We start from the raw sequence: 24,763 nt of genomic DNA, 5'->3' as shown, positions 1-24,763 counted from the left end.
CAGGGGCTTCATTTGCTGGCTTTTATTTTTTTTAACCCAAATAAATCTTTGCACATAAGTTAATGAAACAATATGAGGATATGTAGAAAGGGCAGGCTATTTTTACTACATCTTCTAGCACAGAAGACTATTTTATTACAAAAAAAAGTTTATGAAAGATGATATAAAAAAAAAAAGGAATAAATATGAGAGACATGACTATTTTAAACAGGCAGGCCTTTGAAACAGTCTATGTTCCCTCTGAAGCACCATATAGAATCCTTTCCCAAAGCTATCAAATGTGCACCCCACACACATATGCAGAGGAAATTCTCAAGTCCCCCTGGACTGACAGAATATTAGTGCATTTGTCATTTCAGTTCTGGTAAATTAGTAGTCATAAAACCACGTAATGCAGAATGCCCAGATCATGATGATGCTTCTTGAAGAATGAAAACATGTGCAACACCTACATTTGTTCCACAGCTGCGTAGTTTTAATCTTCTTCTCCTTCCTCCTAGTTGCATAAGAATAGTGGTGGCTCCTGATAACATTACAGAGCACAAAACTGAGATGTTATCACTATATGTGACACAACATTACGCACTTCCTTTGGAATGTATTCATGTCCATTCTGGGTCTTCTAAATAAAACTCTAAGTGTCCCAAAAATCTTTGTTTTTTATTCTAAGTAAACTTTAAGAAAACTGTTTCTTCCCAAATTTATATACATTGTATTTACATTTTTGCTGCTGAATAGGTAATATGTACATTACATGTCATATAAAATCTTTTCTTTTTATTACCTGCAATTAAATGTGCTCCACTCAGCCTTTTGACTGAAATCAGTGCCAGAGCAGATGAGACATTTCTTAAAAACAAAAAATCTTGTGTGTATACCCATGATGCATAAGATTAATAATAATAAAAAACTAACGTAACAGGAACAAACAAAAGCATTGTTTTTACATCATTAGAAAAAAATAAATAAATTGTGGGTGGGTGGGGAGGAGAAAGCAATTCCTGAAGAGGGACATACCAGACAGTAAGAAACTTTATCAGTTGCAGGTACTTCTAAGATGTACGGAGAGCTGGGTAAATGCCAGATGACAGCTACAATAACAATGGGAATTAGCTCAGCACACACCAGCATCTTCCTAGTGCCTATTCTTCTGCCACCCTCTCTGCTGCAGCAGAACTGCATTCCCTCTTACGCTCTTGGCAGAAGGAGAAAGAAGAAAATGAAAGCAGGCCAAATCAGCATCCCTCAAGGTTTTCTAAAAGATCTACTGCTCTTTCCCTTTGCACCATCTCAACCTGCAGCATCTGTTGCAATGACGCGTGCTGGGTATTGTAGGAGGAAGACAAACACTAATCTATGCACCTTGGGCAACATACTCTTCTTAAAAAACTTTTGGAGGAGGAGTATCTCCCCAAATGTAATTATGTAAAGCAGAGCATGTTCTAGATACCACGTTGACAATGCTGCTGCTCACCCAGTGAACAACTTGCACACCGACAGTCAGTCGTCTGGTCACTAATTGACACCAGCAGCAAGGTGGAGCCCTCATACTCCTTTACAACTACGTGCTTGCTGGAGTACTTGAAGTGTTGACTTGTGTTCCTAAAAGAGGCTGTACTGTTTTTTCACTGTCACATGCTCAGAAAGATGACAGATTTAACAAATCGTATGTGAGAGGTGTCAATCTCTGATCTATTAAAAAAGAATTAGCAATCATTTGCTTTTCTAACAGAGTAACTTAACGTTGTTGCAAGGGTTCTAAGGAGTCTGATGTCTTCTGTGGTTATAATCAAGATTTACTTTAAACCTGTTCCAATTGAAGATGTTGCAAAACGTTAATTTTGTTAATGCATTTTCCAAAACAGAGATAGGAGACTGCATGTGGGAAAAATGAAGTAGGGAAGTAGTACCTGAGACAGTACAGCCTTCTAGAACTGAAGCAGGAAAATTAAACACTGGATGAAATATCACGGAAACTGGTCTGCAGAAGAGTAAGTTTAGTGTCCTAACTACTGCCTCGAGAAAAACAGTTCTTGTGGGTCATCTAGCACTCTCCTTGCCTGTTAGGGAAAAAAATGCAGAACTTCTATAAATGTTTTTTTTATTAATACAGTCTAAACCTTGTTTCTTTTTCAACAAATAATACTCCATAAAAGAACATTGCTGAGCAGCCTCATACTTCACTTTTTATGAGATCACATAAAATTCAAAGCCATTTAAAACTATATGTCCTAGAGATTATTCTAGAACTAAATATTTTATTATTTTGGATTGTTATATAAGCACTCAAGAGCAACTTAGTTTATTCACTGCAGTTTCAATCTGTAATACTTGCCTTTTCTCTAAAAATCTGTTCGTATGTGTTCTCTTCTCTCTGAAAATCTGGTTTTGTGGAAATATCAATTTTGCCTTTTACATTTTTCCACTGACTTTTTTCCTTCCTTTTAAGGGAAGAATTCATCCCCATCTTCCTGCCAAAATGCAGTGATGGTTAGCACTGCTGAATTTTTTCAGTGTACCTTTTTTTCTATTACAGCCATAGCTATACAGCCAGCATTATAAAGCTATTAGGATAGCGACACATTCATATTTTTAATGCGAAAAACTAAGGCTGAAGTTTTATGGCTCATCAAATTAAACAGCACACCTTCTGAAGTTTCTCATTCAAACTCATCCTAAAAACAGTCTACTCACACCACTAATGAAAATTTTTGTTATCGATCATCTTCTTTATCACTATAAAAATAGTGTCTTCGGAGGCTGCTGGCAGAGATCATTCTCAGAAAACGATCACTATATTGTATTTCTTTAGGTCTGAGCTGATATTTCAAACGTCCCATCCCATTTTATGGAACAAGCAAACCACACCATTTTCCAAAATTAATCCAAAGACGATGGCCAACCAAGAGAGCATTCGGTTCAAGTTCAATGTAACTGCAAAAGAAAACAAATGTATTGATTTCCAACTAAGAAGTCCACAGAAACCATGTGAGAATTCATATTAATTTGTACGTGTAAGAAATCACACTACTGTGTTAAAATCTGAATTCCAAAGCCATGCATAAAATTAACATGAAATTTTCATCTTCCAGACACACAAATAATTCTATTTTATGTTTCAATGATCCATGCTAAGGTGTCTCAAACTGTAACTGATGTATGCAATATAGCATATACAAAGAGATAGTGGATAAAAAAAAAAAACAAGAAAAAGCACCTCTTATCTAAGTGGTTTTTTTAATTCATTTTATATGAAAGTCTAAATATGACTGTTTTAGGCTAGAGCTATGTCAGTGACGTCTGATACTGATATAACAACAATAAAAGTGACTTATCTAACAGCTGTATTTTCACACACATTCTACACAAATCATATAGTAACAAAGCAAAAACGTACCTCTAATTGCCTGAGAGTTTGATGTCAAGACAAATACTTTTATAAACACAAGGCACAAAGGCGTGTAGTCATGTTCCCAAATAACAGCTGGAATTAGCAAAAGTTTTCCATAGCTAGACAACAGCAGTGCTTTGAGAAGTAAAATGAAGTCAGACTTGGTTTTTAGCATCTCAGGTCTCATCCACCACAAGGCAATAAAGATGCCAACCAAAAATGAAGTTTGTTCTAAGAGGAAATAAGAGGAGATGGAAAGAGATTATGAAGCACCAAAATCAAGTCCTTTTTGAAACATTTTAATGAAATACTTTGCGTCAAATGAAACTGAGACACTGCTATTTAAAAGATATATGTAAACATGAATGTCCTCCAGCTCCTATATTCATTGTAATAGTCATATATTACTATTACTTACCTAAACTAATTCTGTATCATTAAATTCAAAATAATCCTATCACAGATTTCTATATGTAGCATTGTCACACTTGTAATTTTTGATACCATACAGCACAGGCAGTTTAATATATGAAACTCTACTTTTCAACAAAAGGAGAGGGTTGTTTTTTTTTTGCTTGTTTGTTTTTTTCCCCCCAACTGTCTGTTAGCCTGTAAAACAAAGATCGTCAATACTTTTCATTTTTGAAAAGGTCACCAGCAATCAACCCTTTCCATGCAGCACAAGGAGAAACACTGAAGTGAAATTATCATTGAGCTATTAGACTTTTCTTGACACCTTGTCTCTGCGTAACACTGGAACTCATGCAGATGTCAAAGCAACTCTCACAACAACTGGCTGAGCTCTATACCAGTTTTCAAACTACGTAAATGGTTCAGACCACGATTCTGAATATTGCTACTTTTCAGTGATTTGATACCTAATGCTGATCATATTAGTCTGAATTGCAATCAGTGTTGAGATATGAATTTCATAGAATCATAATCATAGAATAGCTTGGGTTGGAAGGGACCTTAAAGATGAACTAGTTCCAACCCTCCTGCCAGTAAATTAGAGAACATGTGCATAATCATTTAACCATGCTGGGTCGGACATGACATCTATTCTAATGTGGTCTTTTTGCAATACAGGCTTGCTGAAAGACTCATAAAATTATTGAATGCTTAAAATGTACACTTGATAGTTAAATGAAATCATTTTTACCTAAAGAAGCAATACCAAACATTCTATAAAAATCCCATTCCTTGGCATATCTGATTAAGTCATCAGGATCTGTATTTTGGCTTGAATCCTGTAGTTGGAGCCACCTGAGATAAGCTTCACAGAGCAAACAAAATACGCAGAGCTTACCATGAATCTGGTAAATGAAAGAATAATAAAAGCATTACTGTTAAATCAGCATAAATTAAATTAGTGTTAAATTAGTATTTGATATACATTTCTATATCTCTAAACAAACAAGCTCTGTAGGTTTTTTCTGTTTGCTTAGAAATATAAGCAAATTACTTCTGTTGAGCCACTAGTTTAGCACATCATCATTTTAACATCAATTAACCTGATAGGCAAATTAGAGGGTGTAGAAAACTGTATTAACAGTTCTGCACAGAAGAAAGTACGTAACTAGTTTTTAAAGCCTGCTCTTTATTTATTTGGTTTTTGAATTGTGAAAACTGTTTCAGTAAGGAATATAAAAACAAAAATTGTGCTGTAGCTAATAGAGCTATACCGTCAAAAACTTCAGTGTAACGGCATCTACTCCATTCAGTGAACTGGTTTAAGTACCCTTGTTTTTATTTTTCCCTGTGGCAATCTGTATCTCCATTAAAATAAACTGGTAGTGTAGTTAGACCAAAAACATTTTTTTGGTTCAGACAAGGGTGAGGAACCAACCAATGGAGGAATATAACCCAACTAAACTTAGAGAATCCTCCGAAGTGATGCAAAAATTATGTCATGAGGGTCCATGCTTCGCATATTGCAACATTAAACACAGTCTATAAGCCAACGGGGAGGGGGTAAATTCTGATTTTATACAGATTTTTTAATAAAAATTTAATAAACCAATGCAATTTCTGTGAATGCCTTTTTTCTTTTTTAGTAGAGACTAGTTATGCTGATTGCATGTACATGCACAGGCTAAGCAAGTTTAAAAATTCAATTCAATTTTGACAGATGGTATTTCCACAAATGGAACATTCTTCCAGAAGCCTCATGGAAAGCATCATCACCAGTCTCCAAAAGCAATGAATTAATTACAAATCTTTAGTCAGATTTCTGTTTGAAAAATCAGGCCAGTATACCTATCTACATTGCTTAACACTGGACTAGTCAAGAGATATCAACATGAACACAACATATGCTTATGCTTGCATCGTTTGTTGTAAATCAGCTTCCCTTTCCTGGGAAATCAATCCTTAAAGGAAAAAAAAAAAAAAAAGGAAATCTGTCAGAACAACTACCTCTACACTCCAATAGTATGGGGCCAGCACAACTAAGTTGACTCTGTAACTGCATCAAGAACAAGGATGCTTCATGTGAAAACTATTATCTCTTGCTACAGTTCTGAGGACGTGTTTAATTACTCAGGAGGAAACTCATGAGAAAGTAGTAGCATAGGTTTAATTGGTATTAATTGGCTTAGTATTGGTAATATGCCACGTTGTACTACTATAGCTCATTTCAAAAACAATTGTTTCCATCAGAAATTTAAGTTGGAAATGAATTTCAAATTAAATTTTTCCCTTCCAATGAGTCCAATTAGGACTCTTTAATATGTAGGATGATAGCTGTTTTTACTGGTATTGCAGGGAAAGTAACTTTATCAGTAACAGCTAGAGTTTGAGACTTCATATATTCTATTCACAATATTAGACCCTTAATTTTTTTGAGAACAAAACTGGTTCAGCTTGCTGGTAGCTGTGAAAGGGAACAGTTCCTGAATTTTACAGCTATTCCAACCAACTTAACATATGTAAATATTATCTTTAACACAAAATAGTCATAAAGTGGGGGCATAGCAACTTACGTTTATCTTTGTATTGAAAAGAATGTGTCTGTATGCTTGTGCTTTACATAAAATTGCATTAATCAAGATGATAACAGGATCATACTCAATGTATTTGTCCACAGGTTTCTGGCAGGATTTCTGAAAAATCACAAAATAACAAGAATTAGGGAAAAAAAAAAGAGAAAGTTTATGAAATGTTCCTCTGAGCTTAGCACAACTGCATAAATGCAAAGTAGCTAGTCCATTCTTATTAGTCTTTCCTTAATGTAATCTTAATTTTCAAAAGGTTTTTAATCCATCCACAAAAATTGTACCTTCCCCCTTTGACACTACAGTTGATACAAAGATTTCCTTTATAAGCCAGAAAGATACATTACCTATTTTTGTAGGCTTCAGATTAACACAGATCATTAAACTATGAAGGATGTACTTAGTTATCATTTCCTTCTTTTTAAAGAGATGCCTGATCCTCCTATCCTACCTTATCCTTCCTTTCAATAATTTTTTTTCCTGTTGCATTGCTCTTCCATACCAGTACGTAGTCCAGATGCTTCAATTCATTTTCCGTTACTGAACAAATACCAATATGTTTGGAATACTTAAAATGTAGTTTTCATAGAACCATAGAATGGTTTGGGTTGGAAGGGGCCTTAAAGACCACCTGGTTACAACCCCCTGCCATGGGCAGGGACACCTCCCACCAGACCAGGTTGCTCCAAGACCTCCCCCTTGAGCACTTCCAGGGATGGGGCATCCACAGCTTCTCTGAGCAGCCTGTGCCAGGGCCTCACCACCCTCTGAGTGAAGAATTTCTTCCTTATGTCTAATCCAAATCTACCTTCTTTTAGTTTAAAGCCGTTACCCCGTATCCTGTCACTACATGCCCTTGTAAAGAGTCCCTCCCCAGCCTTCCTGTAGCCCACCTTTAGGTATTGGAAGGCTGCTATAAGGTCTCCCCGCAGCCTTCTCCTCTCCAGGCTGAACAACCCCACACAGATACAGCTCCCACACAGATACAGCTAAAGAGTCAGAAGCTGCTAATGCAGGGTGGTAAGACATTAAGACAATTATTTCTCCAATGCATCTGATCCTCCTTTTGACACCGTTCCCCACAACATTCTCCTCAAGAAACTGGCTGCTCGGGGCTTGGACTGGCGTACGCTTCGCTGGGTTAGAAACTGGCTGGATGGCCGGGCCCAGAGAGTTGTGGTGAATGGAGTCAAATCTGGTTGGAGGCCGGTCACTAGTGGCGTCCCCCAGGGCTCGGTACTGGGGCCAGTCCTCTTTAATATCTTTATCGATGATCTGGATGAGGGCATCCAGTGCACCCTCAGTAAGTTTGCAGATGACACCAAGCTAAGTGCGTGTGTCGATCTGCTCGAGGGCAGGAAGGCTCTGCAGGAGGATCTGGATAGGCTGGAGCGATGGGCTGAGGTCAACTGTATGAAGTTCAACAAGGCCAAGTGCTGGGTCCTGCACCTGGGGCGCAACAACCCCAAGCAGCGCTACAGGCTGGGAGATGAGTGGCTGGAAAGCTGCCTGGCCGAGAAGGACCTGGGAGTATTGGTGGATAGTCGGCTGAATATGAGCCAGCAGTGTGCCCAGGTGGCCAAGAAGGCCAACAGCATCCTGGCCTGTATAAGAAGCAGTGTGGCCAGCAGGTCTAGGGAAGTGATTGTGCCCCTGTACTCGGCTCTGGTGAGGCCGCACCTCGAGTACTGTGTTCGGTTTTGGGCCCCTCACTACAGGAAGGACATGGACGTGCTCGAGCGAGTCCAGAGAAGGGCGACCAAGCTGGTGAGGGGTCTGGAGAACAAGTCTTACGAGGAGCAGCTGAGGGAGCTGGGCTTGTTCAGCCTGGAGAAGAGGAGGCTCAGGGGCGACCTTATCACTCTCTACAGTTACCTTAAAGGAGGCTGTAAAGAGGTGGGGGTTGGTCTGTTCTCCCACATGCCTGGTGACAGGACGAGGGGGAATGGGCAAAAGTTGCGACAGGGGAGTTTTAGGTTGGATGTTAGGAAGAACTTCTTTACCGAAAGGGTTATTAAGCATTGGAACGGGCTGCCCAGGGAGGTGGTGGAGTCACCATCCCTGGAGGTCTTTAAAAGACGTTTAGATGTAGAGCTTAGCGATATGGTTTAGTGGAGTATTTAGTGTTAGGTCAGAGGTTGGACTCGATGATCTTGAGGTCTCTTCCAACCTAGAAATCTGTGAAATCTGTGAGAAATCTGTGAAATCTGCTGGTTCCTGCTGGGTTCACTGGGATTAGATTGTCATCAGCCCCTTCGGACTTACCGACTCACATGGGTGGGTGCTTACTCCTTGACTTGAGTCAAATGGGAAGAGCTGACAAGAGGCTCCTGTTTTAAGTTAACAGAATTGCTATGGAACAGTCCTACAAGAGGCTCAACCAGCAGACCTGAGGGGGAAATAACTTGTAGGAACGAGCAGAAGAACAGCAGCAACTGAGGCCGCACCTCAGGACATGAGTGCTGTGCTCAGCGTTGGGCCCCTCACTACAAGAAGGACATGGAGGCCCTGGAGCTTGTCCAGAGAAGGGCTAAGAAGCGGGTGAAGGGCCTGGGACACAAGTCCTGTGAGGAGCGGCTGAGGGAACTGGGGTTGTTTAGTCTGGAGAAGAGAAGGCTCAGGGGAGCCCTTATTGCTCTCTACGACTACCTGAAAGGAAGGTGTGAGGAGCTAGGGTTCAGCCTCTTCTCACAGATAACTAGTGCATAGGACTAGAGGGAATGGCCTCAAGTTGCGCCAGGGGAGGTTCAGGCTGGAAATGAGGAGACATTTCTTCTCAGAAAGAGCAGTCAGGCATTGGAACGGGTTGCCTAGGGAGGTGGTGGCGTCACCGTCCCTCTGGGGGCTTTTAAGGAAAGGCTGGACATGGTGCTTAGGGACGTGATTTAGTGGGTGATATCGGTCATGTGGGAGTGGTTGGAGCAGATCATCTTGGAGGTGTTTTCCAACCTTAATGATTCCATGATTTTATCCAACCAACAGCCATTTTGGGGCTTTCCTCTTGATGGGGGCTTCCACTTTGCCCCCAAGAGGGGTTTTGAGGAGAACCATGCCACGGCTGCCTAGCTTGGATGTGGCTCTGGCCACGGCTCCTTCTCACTGAGAAATCCAGGGCACAGTCCCAAACAAACATGGTGGGGGCTCAGGCCCACCGCCCTGCTGGTCAGGCAGTCCCCCCGTGTGGACTGCAGCGGCAGCAGCAGGCTTCGAAGACCGCCTGCCCGCGTCCTCCCCAGCCTCGCCGCAGCCTTTGTTGCCTGCCGGTCTCCCGGCGACAGGCCCTGTGAGCTCACACAGGGCCGGGCATAAGAGCAGGCTGCGGCTGGGCACCGCTGCTAGTGCTGGTGGTCACTGCTGCGAGAGCTGTTGGTCACTGCCGCTAGTGCTGGTGGTCACTGCCGGAGCTCTGCTCAGCGTGACAGCCGTCTCCAGTGTTCTTTTGTGTTCATCAGGAGAGAGCAGGATGAAGTTCGACCAGGCTCTCCTCCTGGCCATGGCTCTGGCCGTGGCTGTGTTCCGCGCCTGTGGCCTTGGCCTCTGCGGCCACCGCCGCTGGGAAAGGGTCAGGGTCAGCAGGAGCCTTGGCATCAAGCACCAGGTCTCCAACTGGCCCTGCAGCCTCGGCCTTTCCAGCTGCCCCAGCCGGATCCGGCTCAGGCTGAACACCATGGTCCCTTCAGAGGGCCCACAGCAACGTCCCGTCGGCACCGAGCGCCAGCCCTCCGAGCTGCCCTACCCCCTGGGCCACTACTGGGAATACCTTGCCCAGGGCAGGAGCGTCTGGCTGCTGTGCAATAACCGGGACGCCATCTGCCTCCTCGGCGTGGGGCTGCTTGCCCTCAGCCTCTGGAGAAGTGCGAAGAGATACAGCAGACAGGTGAGTGGTGGAGACACAGTGTGCAGGAAAGGGCCAACCTGTGGCGAGCGGACCACAAGGACCTTGGCCACGAAGGCTTCCCAGGAAAGAACAAAACCCAGCAGGCATAAAGAAGCCTTAGCAGGCCCCGAGAGGCCCTCTGCCTCTTCCCCAGCCGCACGGCTGACAGCCGCTGGGAGCCCCAAGCATGGGCCAGGGCCTGCCGGTGCTGTTGTGAGGCCCCGTGACTGCCCGGAGCAGTCCTATGAGGCTGGACGCTCCAGAGGAAGCCGAGCCCAGCAGGACAATTCTCCACCCCGCGAGCCCTCAGCCATGCCCTTCACTGTGCTGCTTCTCTTTTTGCTTCCAGGGAACGGTCCGGTGGGCCTCAGCTTCCGTGGGGACAGACCACCGGGGAAAGGACGCTCTGGGTGATTGTGCCTCGCTCTGCCGGATGGAGGCCAATGCTGCTGTCGTGGTGAGGTGCCTGAAGCGCCTCTACCAGCTCCGCCTGCAAGAGCTTGGGCTCCCACTGCCCAGGAAGAAGGCACAAAACAAGCACAAGAGAAGAACGGTCCCCTTGCATACCCTCCGCAAATTCATCTAGAGCGTGCATGCCGTGTACCGGTGACAGGAAAGGCAGTGCGGCGAGTGAGTGCTGCTGTCCATGGGTTTGGGGAGGCTGATGCTCCAGGAGAAGGGGGGAGAGGAGCTAGGAACCCATGGCTGTGGGTTGCCCCGCAGGAGCCCATGACCCAGGAGAAGGGGCCCATGTCCCTGTGAGGTGGCAGTGGCCAGGGAATGCCCATGACCTGTTGGGTTAGCCCTTGGACTTAGGACCTCCAAGGCCCGTGCGAGGGTAGGCATCGCACCGGGAAAAGGGGCAGGTGGAAGGAAGTGCCTGGCTAATAATTCTGGCACAGCATTTTCACCCATCTGACAGTCAATTCTCTTCAGATTGACAGCGAGCCGGTGAGGCAGGACACACCTCAGCACTCCGAAGGCTCCCGCGGTGAAGGCACCTCCCCTGACAACTGGATGCCAACATCGCCCTGAACACCGCCTCCCTGCACGGGCACCACCGACAATGCCAGCTGTCCCCTGGTGGGCTGCCCGTGCCCTGCCAGCGCAACAGCCAGCGGGGACTCGGCATTCATCTCATGAGGACCTCTGAGAAGTTCCCTTTTCCATCCTCCCAGAGGCACCGCTGGGACTGCTGGCATCCCAAAGGACATGGCTCTGCTTTGTTGCTCCACAGAGGACAGCAGGAGCATGCGTGTGCAGCAGAGCTGGCTGGGGGACTCCTGAACATTTCTGTTGGTAGCAGACCACATCTCCCAGCTGAATAAAGATCATCCATACAGGAACTTGTGTCCTTTTGGTACCAAGGGGCTTGGGGCAGCAGCCACACGGGAAGCAGTGGGGCAGGTGAGGGCTGCTGCTTGTGGGTTTTAGAGAACTAAATTCTAAAATTTCTAAATCCTAAAATTTGTCACTAAAAATAAATAAATGTCTAAAAAAAATAAATGTCACTAAATTCTAAAAATTCACTAGCAAATTGACTCAAAAGACCAATTTCCATATCAAGAAAAGCATCTGATCAAATGTTTGATAAATCAAATAGACTGTCTGAGGAATATTGCTACCACTAATCAGTGCTTCTAGGTCCAGCTCAAGAAAAAAACACAACAAACTTACTTGGATCAGAAAAGAAAATACTATGTATAACAACAGCGCAGAAGGTAGACGGAATGAACTCAAAAATTGACTCAATTAACCAACCGTTGGATGGGTCTAACATTAAAGTCAGAGAGATGGAAGAAAGGATGTAATTACCAGAAGACCAGTTACAGCATTTAATAAAAGAGAAAAATCTACCACAGAAGAAATCACAATTATAATTAAAGGCAATGTCTTGCTTCATTTCCTTCTACGGGAAAATCATGAACACACTCGTATAGGCAGCAATTTACTGATGTCAAATCTCTGGGTTGACATAGCACAGGATTTTTTTTTTTTTAATAAGTTTATTCACACAAGCACTGGCCAAGCACAAACAAAAGATTTTTCTTCAACACAGCGTGTGTTGTAAAGGCTAAGGATGAAGGCTATCCCCCCATGCCCACAAATTCATTATACTCTCAAATTTTCCTAGAACTGAACGTTTTTAGACCAGGGCCCAAAACCTTTCTGGAAGGAGTAAAGAACCATCTTTTCAAATTAAGGGGGTCCCATCCAAACACCTGCAGCTAAGAGCTACTGAAAAGTCTTCCCTGACGGCTGAGAAGCATTTTAGATAATTAAAATATGTCAGACCAACCCTCCAGGCAAAACAAAACATCTAGAAATTCTACCACAGACATCCAGGGAAACTGCCATGAATACGCAAGTAGCAGCATTAGCCATGAGTTTTCTGCTCTTGAGCTTCTGGCTGCCACAACCAAATAAATCTTCTGCAGCTACAAGAATGATGCTTAATTCAGTATTTCAGCATACCACCACCGAACATTTAAGAATCCTATTTCCCTCGTGTTACTTAACGGCAAAAAGAAAATCTGCCATATCACAAAAACCAGTCAGTTTCAAGGACATTTCACGCAAAGACAGGAACATACATTAATGTCTGCCTGTCTTCTCGAGTTAGACCAGCATCCTATTCTTAATATACTCTATTTCTGTTTGAGTATTAACCATATAAAGGAAAAGTCCTTTGCTTATCCAGCCATTGACCTAGCCAGAGTGAGTCTTTGGGAGATTCAGGGACTTGTGAGATCTTCAAAGCATCACACTGAAGAAGACTTGCATGTGTGCTGACAGACTTATGTGTGCAGACAAAATGAAGACAACATTTCTTATATCACGAGGACATTACAGAATAAAAAAAACCCTCCAGAATGAAATTTTCTCCACGCCTGACTTTGCTTTTTTTTTTTTTCTTTTCCCGCTGTAATACTAAAACATCTGCCACTAACCTTAAACACCTAGCAAGCAAACTTGTGACTAGAGCCTGACTTCAGCAAAATCCATGCAAGCAAAGGTTAATGCAGTTCAAGTGCATGTATGTTTATCCTGACAGCTTTAGCTAGTTAAAATGATGTAACTTTATGAACATCGATAATCCCTAGCTCTTTCGCGGGGATTGCAGAATTGCTTGCATGCCTCCTTCTAAGATTTCAGCCAGGCTGTTCAGAGTGAACTAAAGTACTGGTGCTCACGTCTAATTCCCATTGTATAGCTGTAGACAACAGCCCATTCAGCATAACCAGTAAAGTACATCTTTAATGAAACTGAGCTTTTTCAGGTTTCTTTGGGTTTTCTCAAAGAAACGCATCATTTATCACAACCAGATCTAAACTGACTGAAAGGAGTATCTGGATTTCTGCATGTTTTTAAACAGTTTCTAATTTCTTCCTTAAATATGCAATTGACATCATAAACAAGACATAACTGGTATCTTTCCTTGAAAAAATAGATGACTTGGATTACAAGCTACTTTCAGGTTACGCTGCAGAAGAGACAGCTCAAATGTGACACCATTAATTACACTGACAGATTTTCTTCTAAGTAGCTACAGTTCAGTTTATAAGAATGCTTGATACTAACACACCCAAGTCCAATAAATACTTCAATCCTCTAAAAAATGGCATTTTGAATGTATTTCAGTATTCCAATGAATGAAAATGAACATTAATTAATGAATTATTGATAGTATTTGAGTATGCTCATCTGTTGCTTCAAAAAACAAAATTTCCACTCTGATGATTTAAAAATGTGCCCAGTTATCATAAAGTATTTTATTTTAAAAAAGACATCTTTAAGATTGCCTCTTCAAACACCAGTACAACCATGTTCTTCATAGTTCAGCATACAAGATGCTTTCTGATCAAAATGAGAAAAAAGATCAGAAAAGTAATATATATTTTAACAGCACAGTTTTATTAAATAAGAACAAAGTAGTAAAATGCTAATTCTTACTGCATTTTTACCAGCCTTTTATAAAATTCTGTTCAAAAGGCGTACCTATTCTTTATTCATCAGAGATACTCAGCTGTGAACACAGTCCACAGATTTATGCAAAATAAACGATGGCGTATAAATATTTGGGGAAGTACCTACTGTCACTGAAGGGCTAAGTTCCTAAAATATATGAACATATGCTTTTGAGTGCTCTCTTCAACATTAAAATATACTGGATTTTTAAGTAGAAGTATTTTAGAATGGGGCTGGGAGAAGGGAAAAGCATTCTTCTTGAAAAGAAGTCTAGAGCATACCATAGAAAATAAACACATATATTGAATAACCAGGCTCCATCCTGAATTAAAAATAACACGAACGCTACACCACAGCAGGAATATATTTGTAAATCTGTGGATATTAGAAACACCAGTGCAACAGTTTCATTTTAGTATTCTTTTTTCCAGTGTTTGGAGTTTGGCAAAATTAAGCTACGATTTTTTGCTGGTCTACCCGTATAGCAAATCTTAGCATTTATACGGGTTCAACATGAACACAAGTTCAGTTACATCGGTTCATAGGGCAAAATAACATGTGCCCATTATTTTGAGAGATTACCCTTAACCCCAGTGGCACCCTTAAACAATAAAACTTAATCAGCCGTGCTGCTTTCAGGAATGGGTTCTTTATGAGGGATGCAGCTGTCATAATATGCTGAAAAATAAAACAGTCCACTTTGAAATGCACTCCATTTCAGAAAACTAAAATTAAATATGTTTTAAAAATATTTTTTCCTACATGAAGCATTTTGCAGCAGTGAGGTGCTCTGCAGATTGAGTTATGTAAATACAATACTTTATTTTCCAGGATGATCTTTTTACTCTTGGGAGATTTTCCACCTTACCACATAAATGCTTTGCATTCAGAGCATTTATAGTCTTTCTGCCTTGCTGCAATAAAAGAGCTTTTCAATTATTTTTTAATTGCAGAAAAGCTAAATGAAGTGTGCCCTGCTCAGGCAATTTGGCTTTCTTATTACAAAACACAAGGGGGATCCTGGCTGAACGCTATGCATTGCAATGGATAATTTATTTTCCTTTGTTAGGGTCTGAAACTATTAACAATTTTGAAACTCTTTTTAAACAAAAAAGTGATTCAAAATCAAGTACAAAAAAAGAGCTTCTCCTTCTGTTTTTGAATCGAGTTTACTAATTCCCTTTTATATTCTTTCCACTTCAACTGCAGAACTTACCTGAGGTTAGCCCAATCTGCTTTTTTTTTTTTTCCTCCTATATCATTAATTCCATAATGGCGGTATTATCAGAACGGTATTTTTTGTTACTGCTGTTACCAGTTGGTTCAGAACATATTAAGTGAAGATTCTGCTATGTTACTTACACATCGTGTCAGTGTTAAGGATTTGAGTGTTAAAAATCATTTCTATAACAAACCACCTACACTTACTTTGACCATCACTTCTGGGTCAAAATAGGGAAAACGTCAGCATGTGACGAGTGATACAGCAGCCACCAGACCTTACCTTCACTGGAGCCAATTTTCACACATCCACCCCTTCTGCCCCCTAATTATCACCCTGAATCAAAACAAACAAACAAAAAACCAAAACCACTGAATAGGTGTAAACTGAGGAGGTAAATTTCCTTAAAAATTACTATCCATTTATAAGTACCTGTACGTTCTTTTTAAGGAGCAACAGTCCGCCTATTCTTTGTAATGACATTTCCACAGCAAAATACATGCAAGATGAGAAGAAGGTTCGTTCACTAAATGCAAATCTCAAGTAAGAAAGAACGCAGTCTCAGAGGTCTGGGGTTGGCTTCTGCTGAAACTGGTCCCGATTAAACAAACTAGATTAAAAAAAAAAAAAAAGATTGAACTTGGAAAAATTTGTAGCAGTTAGCCACCCTGCAGAACTTCTAACAAAAGACATGACTTTTCCATCCCGAATTTCATGGTACTGAGTGGAATTTTATGTTTGATAAAGGAAGAACGTTTCCTTAACTTTTTCAGTGGCCTTTGCAAACTTATTTCCAGAGTACATATTAACACCTGCGAGGTCTGCTTGTCTGCATCAGAATGACAATACAGAGCTCTCAGAAACTTATTTTTTGTAAGAGCAATATAAAATATTACTGGAACTAAACTGACGCAGCGCCGTGAATATTAGATTGAATTTCCAACATTGCACTCTAATATTGTGGGCTGGAAACAGATGAGCCCTAGTGAAAGAGTTTAGTATTTGCCTCTGGAAAAAATTCCATTCTTCTCTCGAGCACATTAAACAATGGAATACAAAATAGTGTTATTTTGCTTGGACATACAAATTAAAATCTACCTGAATGAATATTAGTCTCATATCATGTTAAACACATCCTAAAAATAAATGTAAAGCTAGATGGAAGATCCTGTTGGGAGAACTCAACTTCTTCAACCTCAAGATGATGTTCCAAATAGTGCTGCATGACAGGACCATCCCGAGAATGGCAAAGACCTTCTAGGTGCTGATTTATTAGCTCATCAAAGAGCACTTTAAACTAGGATTGAGGCAAGTTTGTTGGGTCAATATAGAATAGTGATGTTCGTGGCAATGTTCTACATTTTCCTTATTTTCTGGGGTTATAATAAGTAGAGGAACCTTCAATTTCATATTAAACTAATATGAAACAAATGGTTTGTAGTTTCCTTAAAGTGTCACTATTTTCAAGGACTACTTGAAAATTGTAATGAGATACAAGTATCCCACTGCTGTTTAACAAAAAAATTATTTGGATAATGTCCATTGTTTTCACTTTGAGTATGATTATGCAGTCTTTCCAGGTAGGTATTCTTCATTTTTTTTCTTCTTTATGCTACAAAGGAATACAGTCTGACTCCATGCTCTGATTTCACAAAGGGTGTTCTCAGGTCAAGTGAAGAAACCTACTAGTCCCACCTTAGTCCTCCAAATTTTCCCAATTACCTTCAGATTTTCATAACAATTCCCTCTGTAATTTAGGGTCTACATTCCAAGCTGTATATACATCTGATCTAAATGATGTTTCACTCTGATAAGTAGGACCTTTGCATTTTTTAAGTGCAGAAAACTCTACTATTACTATTTTCAGGTTAACGACAAACTCACTATAACACTGCCCTTGAATTTCATGAAGGTTATCAAGCGACATTCTGTGTTTGGCTAGTTTTTGTTGTCGACAGCACGATGCTGAGTGTTACTGTGGTGACAAGAACATTCTCCCAGATTAAAAGGAAAAAAAATGCAACAAGAATTGCCCTGTTAGAAACCATGAGATCTTGATAGCTGAAGATGACAACAGTGCTTTCCCGCAATACATATATAAAGCTGAATTTAGATCAGCTCACTTGAAGGAGCCTTTTGATCTTAACAATTTTCTAACATTCTGATCTCCACTTGATAAATTGTGAGCTGACGTGCTTCTTATCGCCTGTTCCTCACATGGCCTGCTCCTACTCTCAGCCCATCCTGGGTGGCCAGAAATGGAGAGAAAGGGTTAGAGATTATGTGAGACCACCATGTAAGGGTCCCTAGGACTAAGACAAATTGAACCATGACAACCCACAACATAGGTGCAGGAAACAGAATGACAGAAATAAGAGAAGAATGGTAGACATCTGGACCTGTATGGAGAAAGGTAGACTCAATTCCAGTTCATTACGACAGTGTAGTTCATTTTTATTTTACTCTGTTCTTTACGCTTTCAAAAACAGTTTTGCATTTGTGATGAACACGGCAACTGAGACTTTTGACTCTGATCTTAATGGGATGTCAGAGCTCTAAGAGAAGAGGGGTTTCTGTCATCAAATGGTTAAATGCTAAGAGGAACGAGTGCCATCTACTGGATCCCAGTTTCCCTTAGAGATTATCACAGCCAAATAGTAACTGTAATTGATAACATGGTCTCACAAGATGTACTAAGTCTTGTGGGATATGGCTGCAGGCATAAACATTACACTTGTCTCTTCGCATCCAACTTGTCCTTGATTTCAAAGACGAGTTTGAAGCTCCACAGTAAACTGAACAATTGTAATATAATATTAATGCTAAAAAGCGACTAAAAATCTGTCTTTCCCTGCAGTGTGCAAGCCTACAGCCAGCAGCAGCCAATTTCTATTACCTATTTTGTCTTCCACACGACAAAAACTGTTGCTCTCTCCAGTTTTTGAAAAACCTGTAGAGATTTTTGTGTATGTTTTTTGCTATTTTATGCTCTACAGTAACAACCCATTTTAACATTTTAATCTTTTGCTATCTCCCCAGATATAAATCAGCCACAGATCTCTACAAACTGACTGCTTCCAACCTCTATTTCTGATTTAAGAAATGAACTACTCCAAATTTTACAGTTGTACAGCAATTTCGCCACAGGTTTCACACAAACGTGGTCACCACCTCACGGTTAGCCAACTAACCCAAATTCCAACCAAAACAAAACAAAACACAACACAACGAAACACCCCCAAAAACCCAAACCACCTTAGAACTAAACACTGGAGGGGAGTCCACCTAAATGACATAAAACCTTGACAACAGTAACTCGGAAACAGCTGAAAGCACTGGTTAAAACATTAAGAGTTTATTTATGTTTTTCCCTGTGCAATCTCCGAGAAAACAGAAAGAGATAAAGTTGTGATAACGCCGGTGAAGAGCCCGCAGCCCCCCCCCCCAGGTCCCCTCAGGCCCGTGGGACTCACGCAGATGGCGATGCGGAGCACCCCGCGCTGGTAGTCCCGGTACAGCTCCTCGGCGCCGCCGCTGCACTCCACGCAGCGGTACGCGCCCGGCTCCGCCATGGCGCCCGCCACCGCCTCCCTTCCGCCTTCGGAGGGGCGGCGGGGACCGGCCCGCCTCGCGCTGCATGCCGGGAGCTGTAGTTCTCCGTAGCCGCTCTCCGGTGAGGCCAGGGCGGGGCTGGACTCCATATCCCAGGAGGCACGGCGGCGGCGCCCTCCTGCCCGCCCGTCCCTTGGCGTCCCCCCCCTGCGAACATGGCACCTGCCGGCGGCGGCGGGCGCGGGGCCGCCCGGGGGCTGCGGGCGGCGCTGGCGGTGGCGGCGGCGCTGGTGCGGGCCGCGCTGTCGCTGAGCGAGCGGTACCCGGCCGTGTCCCTGCTCAAGCAGGAGCTGCACCGGCAGCGCCAGGGCCCGGCGGCGGAGTGGGCAGAGCAGTACGCGGCCGAGTGCGGTGAGACGGGGCCGGCGATGGGGCTGGGACCGGCACCGGCACCGGGGTGGGGATGGGATGGGTTGGGAGGGAGCCCCGGGGGCGTCAGGGTCCTGTCAGCCCTCCCCGGGGTCCCCCAGAGCCACACGCGGCCAGGGGAACCGGGGATTTCTCAAAACGCCTCGCTGCGGGATCCTGGGTTTGTGTTTTCCCCCTCTAGGTGCGTGCTTTTCTCCTCAGAGCCTGAAGCTCTTGGGGGTTTCAAGGAGGGGTTTTACTCCAGCTGCTTCTCTTTGGGGTGGGTGTAGGGCTGAGCCCTCCGTGAGTGCCACATCTGGTTGTGAAAGCTCTCCCCGCCGACCTCTGCTCCGAGTCGTTCGGGCTCAGCGCAGACCCGAAAAGACTTTCACCCGGCGCTGAGATAAAATAAAACCTGCGTGACGTGCGGGTTAATAAATGGCAAGGCCTGGGGTTGCGTTTCTCCCCGGACTGAGACGTAAGTGGTAGGCTCAGGACGCTGCTTCAGCGGCGAGTTTGGGAGGTTGGATTGAGAAGCGATGGTGGGTGCGCTTGTAAAGAGATTCCATGTAACTGGGATCGACAGGAGGTACTTGCGGCGTGTACCTCTGCTTTTGGCGTTCACTGGCAATAAGATAGCCTTTAATTTAAAAAATATATATATACTTACTCTACTTGCCCTAAAACAGCTGTACAGCAGTCCACTCCTTGCTATTTAAATCTTGTGGCTAAATAAATTGCCAGCTGAAAAATTCCCTGAAGCTCTCAGTTCCTAGGTCAGCTTTCTCAGGAGCTGTGAATCTTGTTGTCTCAAGGCGTTTCTCTTGCTGCCTGCTGTGATGTCCAGGGTAGTTTCTCTGCTGATCCTACTGAAAGCTGTTAATAAAGCAGCATGGTTCAAGTTTGCCTGTATCTAACCTGTAGAGAAAGGCAACTCTGTTCTTCCTGTATATATGGCATCTTCGTTGCCCTGAGAATTGCAAAAGTCAAAGGGTGCTTTTCCCCCTTTACCTTGTAACAGGTAGGCTGTTACTACGCCCTGCCATCTTATTCAAAAACTCTTTCATTAAATGTTCACTGCTATACAGAAAATGATTCTGGAGTTAGTAGGCTGTGCATGCATCTCTTTATTTTGACATGTGAAGTCAGATTTGCTCAGCGAGCCTACGCTGATGTCCCCTAACTGTCACTGACTTCAGAGCACCAACACAGAACAAGTAACATACTGATGATGCTGCCCACGGCACGGGAGAGAAACGTTTCGGCCAACATAAAGAACAGGGCGGTGCTGAAACCTCCCACCAGCAATGATTTTTCTGGGAGCTGTGGGTGTCAAGCCATGGTTCTTATAGGACTTTGCGACTTCAGACTTTTACCTTCTGTTTTCACTAGCCCTGCTTCTGTTGTAAAACTTCTCCCACCCAGTTATCATTTATGGCTCAACTTAGTTCCAAGTTTCTGTTTACAGTGAATGATTTTAGGTGCTCTTTGACTTCCTTATAAGAAGGCTGTTTCACTTTGTTTTTCCCCTGCGCTTGTGAGAAATGGGGAGTTAGCTAACTGCAGACCTTATGTAATCAAACTACAAGAATAGCACTGCCTGTAAAACTTAATGAGAATGCACATACACCCTCCTTCAGCCTTTCAAATTCAGCATCAAACTTATTTCCACTCTTGTTTGTAAATATCTGATATTTGTGATATGGAATCAAGGAGGTAATACTGTGTTTGCTTTTTCTTGTTTGCTTTTACAGTGTTTCAAGCTGATAGAAGCTGTAGGATCTGAAGATTGGAAAGCTAACATCTCTGTTGGGCTAGTAGTCAAAGCACCACGTGGATTAGATAGTGACTCCTACCGTCAATCCAGGGGCTTTTTTTTTTTTTTTTTTTAAATTCTGTTGCTGTTTATTTGTTAATCTTTTTCTTTGCTGTCCTAACAAGCTGTGTATCATTCCTAGATTTGAATGTAATGTTATCCTTAGTAATATACCTGTGAGGGTCTTGTAAATATTTAGTCAGTTATAGTTTACTATGTTCTCTCTACTTTCTGCAGTCTTTGTTACCTCTGTGTCCTGGACTTCCAGCAGCAGCTCTTTCCCTACCTCCATATCATCCCTTCCATTAATTTTCTTCTGTAGGTTTGGAATGATGATTTGGCCTTCAGTTTGTTGGGCAAGAGAACAGGATCACTGTGCCAGCTGGGCACAGACCTACCTTGTTTTTTTCCCTACTTGATTCCAGTTTCCCTCCCCCTTTTATTACTCCCCAGCTCTTTTTTGGGGGGGAAGCTGAGATGAACATGAGGAAGTGTGAGATGTGGTAACAGAACATGTGTGTGACTTCTTGAATTCCTAAAGGTATTAATTTTCTTTTTTTCCCCTAGACTCATCGTTTTTGCACTTCCGTGAATCAGATTGTGACATAAGAGGGACTTCATCTTGCGAGTCCGTGCTTTCTCTCAACACAGAAAAAATTCTGGTATGCTGTCAAGAATACAATGTACAAAACAGTTTTTAATAGATTGTTGAAGTGACATCACTTTAATTCCAACTGGTTATGCAGTTAATTTTAAGCAAATAACTATAAATAGAATCTATTAATCAGCAGGCATAGGTCCCCAAGAGGCTTAAGTACCAATGAACTAAAGTTGGTCACGAAAGAATGGGTTCGTAGTACTCCAGCATGAGTCTTTAAGGCTGTCAGCAGTTTAAGCCAGTCGAAGCTTTAACAGAGCAGAAAGTGTATAATGGGCTTGCGATGGTTACTGTTGCACCTGTAGGAGGTTGAAATATCTGTGTCATGGGTGCAAGCGATGGGACTTCTGACTAAACAAGACAAAAATAAAAACCAAAACCAGAAGGCACGACAAAGCACAGTCCTCTCAGTAGAGGAAATGAAGTTAAAAATGTCATCTGAAGCTTAAGGTGTTAATCTGTTTTCTGTAAAGTTAAAGATGTACAGATGTGCAGTTCAAAAGTAGAGAACTGAGAAGTGAGAGAAGTTAGTTTTTCCCTTCTTACTTCCTAGAACAGTTTGGCAGGTTAATTGAATGAGAGTTTTGTATTTTTCTAACATGTATTGCTCTGCTAGGCTTACAGCTACCTTTGGGAAAAAATATGAAAATGAACAGGGTAGAGTATGTCAGTAATTGGGTGTTTGTCTCTGGCAAAATCAGTTTCTGCAGATAAACTATTCAGGCAACACAAGTCCTAGGCTTTGTTCAGCCTGTTGTAGTCTCATCTGTAACCAAACGAAAGTTCTTAGGACAGCCTTTTTTCTTTAGCATGGCACTACTAAGTTAAACTTGTCTTTATTGCTGGGGCTATTTTCTTTTTGGTATTTCATTTTGTGTTTTAGTCTTCTGTAGTACCCTTCCCTTTGTAGGAAACAAAGGAATAGTTAATGGGGCAAAAACAGAAACTCTCCTATGAGGTAACATGGGTGTTAAACTTCTAAAACTTCATGTTAGACAGGTGTAATACATAAACAGCAACCACTCCTGAAATACCGTCAGTGTTCTTTCATTTGAAATGTTCAGTTAGCCTTTTGTTAGAGAGGATAGCTGCAGTATCTGACTAAAGAACAATTTTTTCTCCCTATGGAAGACTAGGATTGAATTTGTTTTCAGTTAGAGCAATCACAGTAGTTTTAACACTTTGATTTAAAGCATTCTCTATTTAAAGTTGTGTTAAATTCTTTATCGTTGTTTGCTAAACACTACAAACCGTGATGTTTTACAGAGTCAAGCGAAGTCACTTGCAGAGCAAAAAAGATTTCCATTTGCTACTGATAATGACAACACAAATGAAGAATTGGGTAAGGTTTCTTATATGAGTTTTGTGCAGGTGAAGTACATGCTGAGTAGTAGTATTGAATGTTTTGAAGCTAAACTATTGATTCCTAAGTGATACATTAATTTTAAAACTATCCTAAAAAAAAAGTGTATTTTCTCTGGTTGCAAAAAGAGAAAACAGATATGTCTTCCTAAAAGTCCTTTTTGCTGTGCTCACTGGAATTCTTCATTGAGTCTGCTTAAGCAGGTGTTCAGAAATCCTTTTGATTAAATCCCATTAAACAGCGTCAACTACTTTCTACTTCCCTTTTTTCTGTTTCTATTGATGGCTAAAACTATTCAAGCATCCAGAAAAATCTCAGTGGGATCTGCTTTCTGACACGTATAGATCTTGGATCTGTTTTGCCCTCTCCACACGCTCTTCTCATGAATGCTTACAGGTAGCAAGAAGGCTTTCTGAATTTCTGTCCTTCTGCAGTCCTCTACTTGTTGATGTTTTTTCAAAGCACACTTAGGGCAGAAGATGGAGGCATTTCAAAGAAAGCAACAAGAAATCCTTTTCCCAAAAGCTTTGAGGAAGAAATTACTTGCACTGCTTCTCCAAAATGGTATCCTCTGAAGGAAGCAGGGGCTCTACAAGGCAGCAAAGAGATTGGTGAGAATGTGTTTCAAAGAAGACAGCAAAGGGTCTTTTGTATAAGAGCAAAGAGAGTCTTTCGTCATAATTTGTCTAACAAAGTTAAAACAATTGGGTAGTTATTTGTTGATGTAACTTCTGCCTTCAGGGATTTATCCAGCAAAAGTTAAGGGTTTAATCTTTCTTATTCCTAGCATACCTAACTGTGTTACCAGAATCTTTCAGGCAACACTGAACTTCCAACCAGCAGAAAATATTTGATGCTTTAATATTTGCGCTGTAGACTCTGAAGACTATGTCAGAAAGTCCCTATCCTCATGTTTTGCCTGTAGGCTGACGTCTACCTACCCACTTTATTTCAAGTATGTCATGGTGTGAGGAGCCTGGGTCCCTCTTGTTTCTGTGCTACTCCTTGTAACTGTTCTGAGGAAAAGTAGTGTGGAACGTATCTTGCATTCTGAAGAAATGTTAGTTTCCAAATACTTGGACAAATTGATCATTGTTAACCCTTAGATTTTTCGTAATGAAGTACACTTGTAATGTTTCTAGTACTTGAAGATTAATTGAAAAGCTGGAATTTAAAAAGCTGATATTCTGTCAGCTACTGTCAATCACTTGCCATAGCTTTACAGCCTCGTGTGTTTTGCCAAGAGTCTTGAGTAAAGATAAAACTGAAACTCATTATCAGCAAGGCAAGTGGTTTCCATTTTCTTGCTTCCTTAGCTTTTTTCTTTAATGCTAGCATGTTTGAATTCATTTTCTTTTTATTTGCCGATTGTTCTGTGTGTGGGGATTGGAACCGTAAATATGATACCAAGAACCATGTAGGCTTGGAGGATAATGAAATGACAAAAACTCAACAGCTCTTCAAACTGTCCTTGATTCTTCCTGTTTTCTTTCAGTTGGTGGCTATGCTAC

At 41.9% G+C, this 24,763-nt stretch overlaps 2 protein-coding genes across 3 annotated transcripts in view; one reads left to right on the top strand and one right to left on the bottom strand.

The window, feature by feature from the left end:
• Positions 1-19,171, bottom strand: ARV1 (ARV1 homolog, fatty acid homeostasis modulator). The gene is made up of 5 exons (XM_080585228.1): positions 18,929-19,171; positions 6,376-6,495; positions 4,554-4,707; positions 3,398-3,622; positions 1-2,934 (listed from the first exon to the last, which is right to left on the bottom strand). Exons 1-5 carry the CDS (start codon positions 19,154-19,156, stop codon positions 2,828-2,830), a joined length of 834 nt encoding a protein of 277 aa, XP_080441354.1. The 5' UTR covers positions 19,157-19,171; the 3' UTR covers positions 1-2,827.
• Positions 19,172-19,181: 10 nt separating this feature from the next.
• TTC13 (tetratricopeptide repeat domain 13) overlaps positions 19,182-24,763 on the top strand; it is a 39,862-nt gene continuing 34,280 nt past the window's right edge. For both annotated transcript variants that reach the window (XM_080585205.1, XM_080585204.1), the window contains exons 1-3: positions 19,182-19,418; positions 21,799-21,893; positions 23,156-23,231. In XM_080585205.1, the coding sequence (XP_080441331.1) occupies positions 19,223-19,418; positions 21,799-21,893; positions 23,156-23,231 (367 nt within the window). In that variant the 5' untranslated portion in view covers positions 19,182-19,222. The remainder of the gene's footprint in view (positions 19,419-21,798; positions 21,894-23,155; positions 23,232-24,763) is intronic.

Source organism: Anser brachyrhynchus (assembly GCF_964034855.1).
Source record: "Anser brachyrhynchus genome assembly, chromosome: 3".
Lineage (NCBI taxonomy): Eukaryota > Metazoa > Chordata > Aves > Anseriformes > Anatidae > Anser > Anser brachyrhynchus.
Note: the sequence above shows the minus strand (reverse complement) of the source record. Positions and strands in the feature narration are given on the sequence as shown.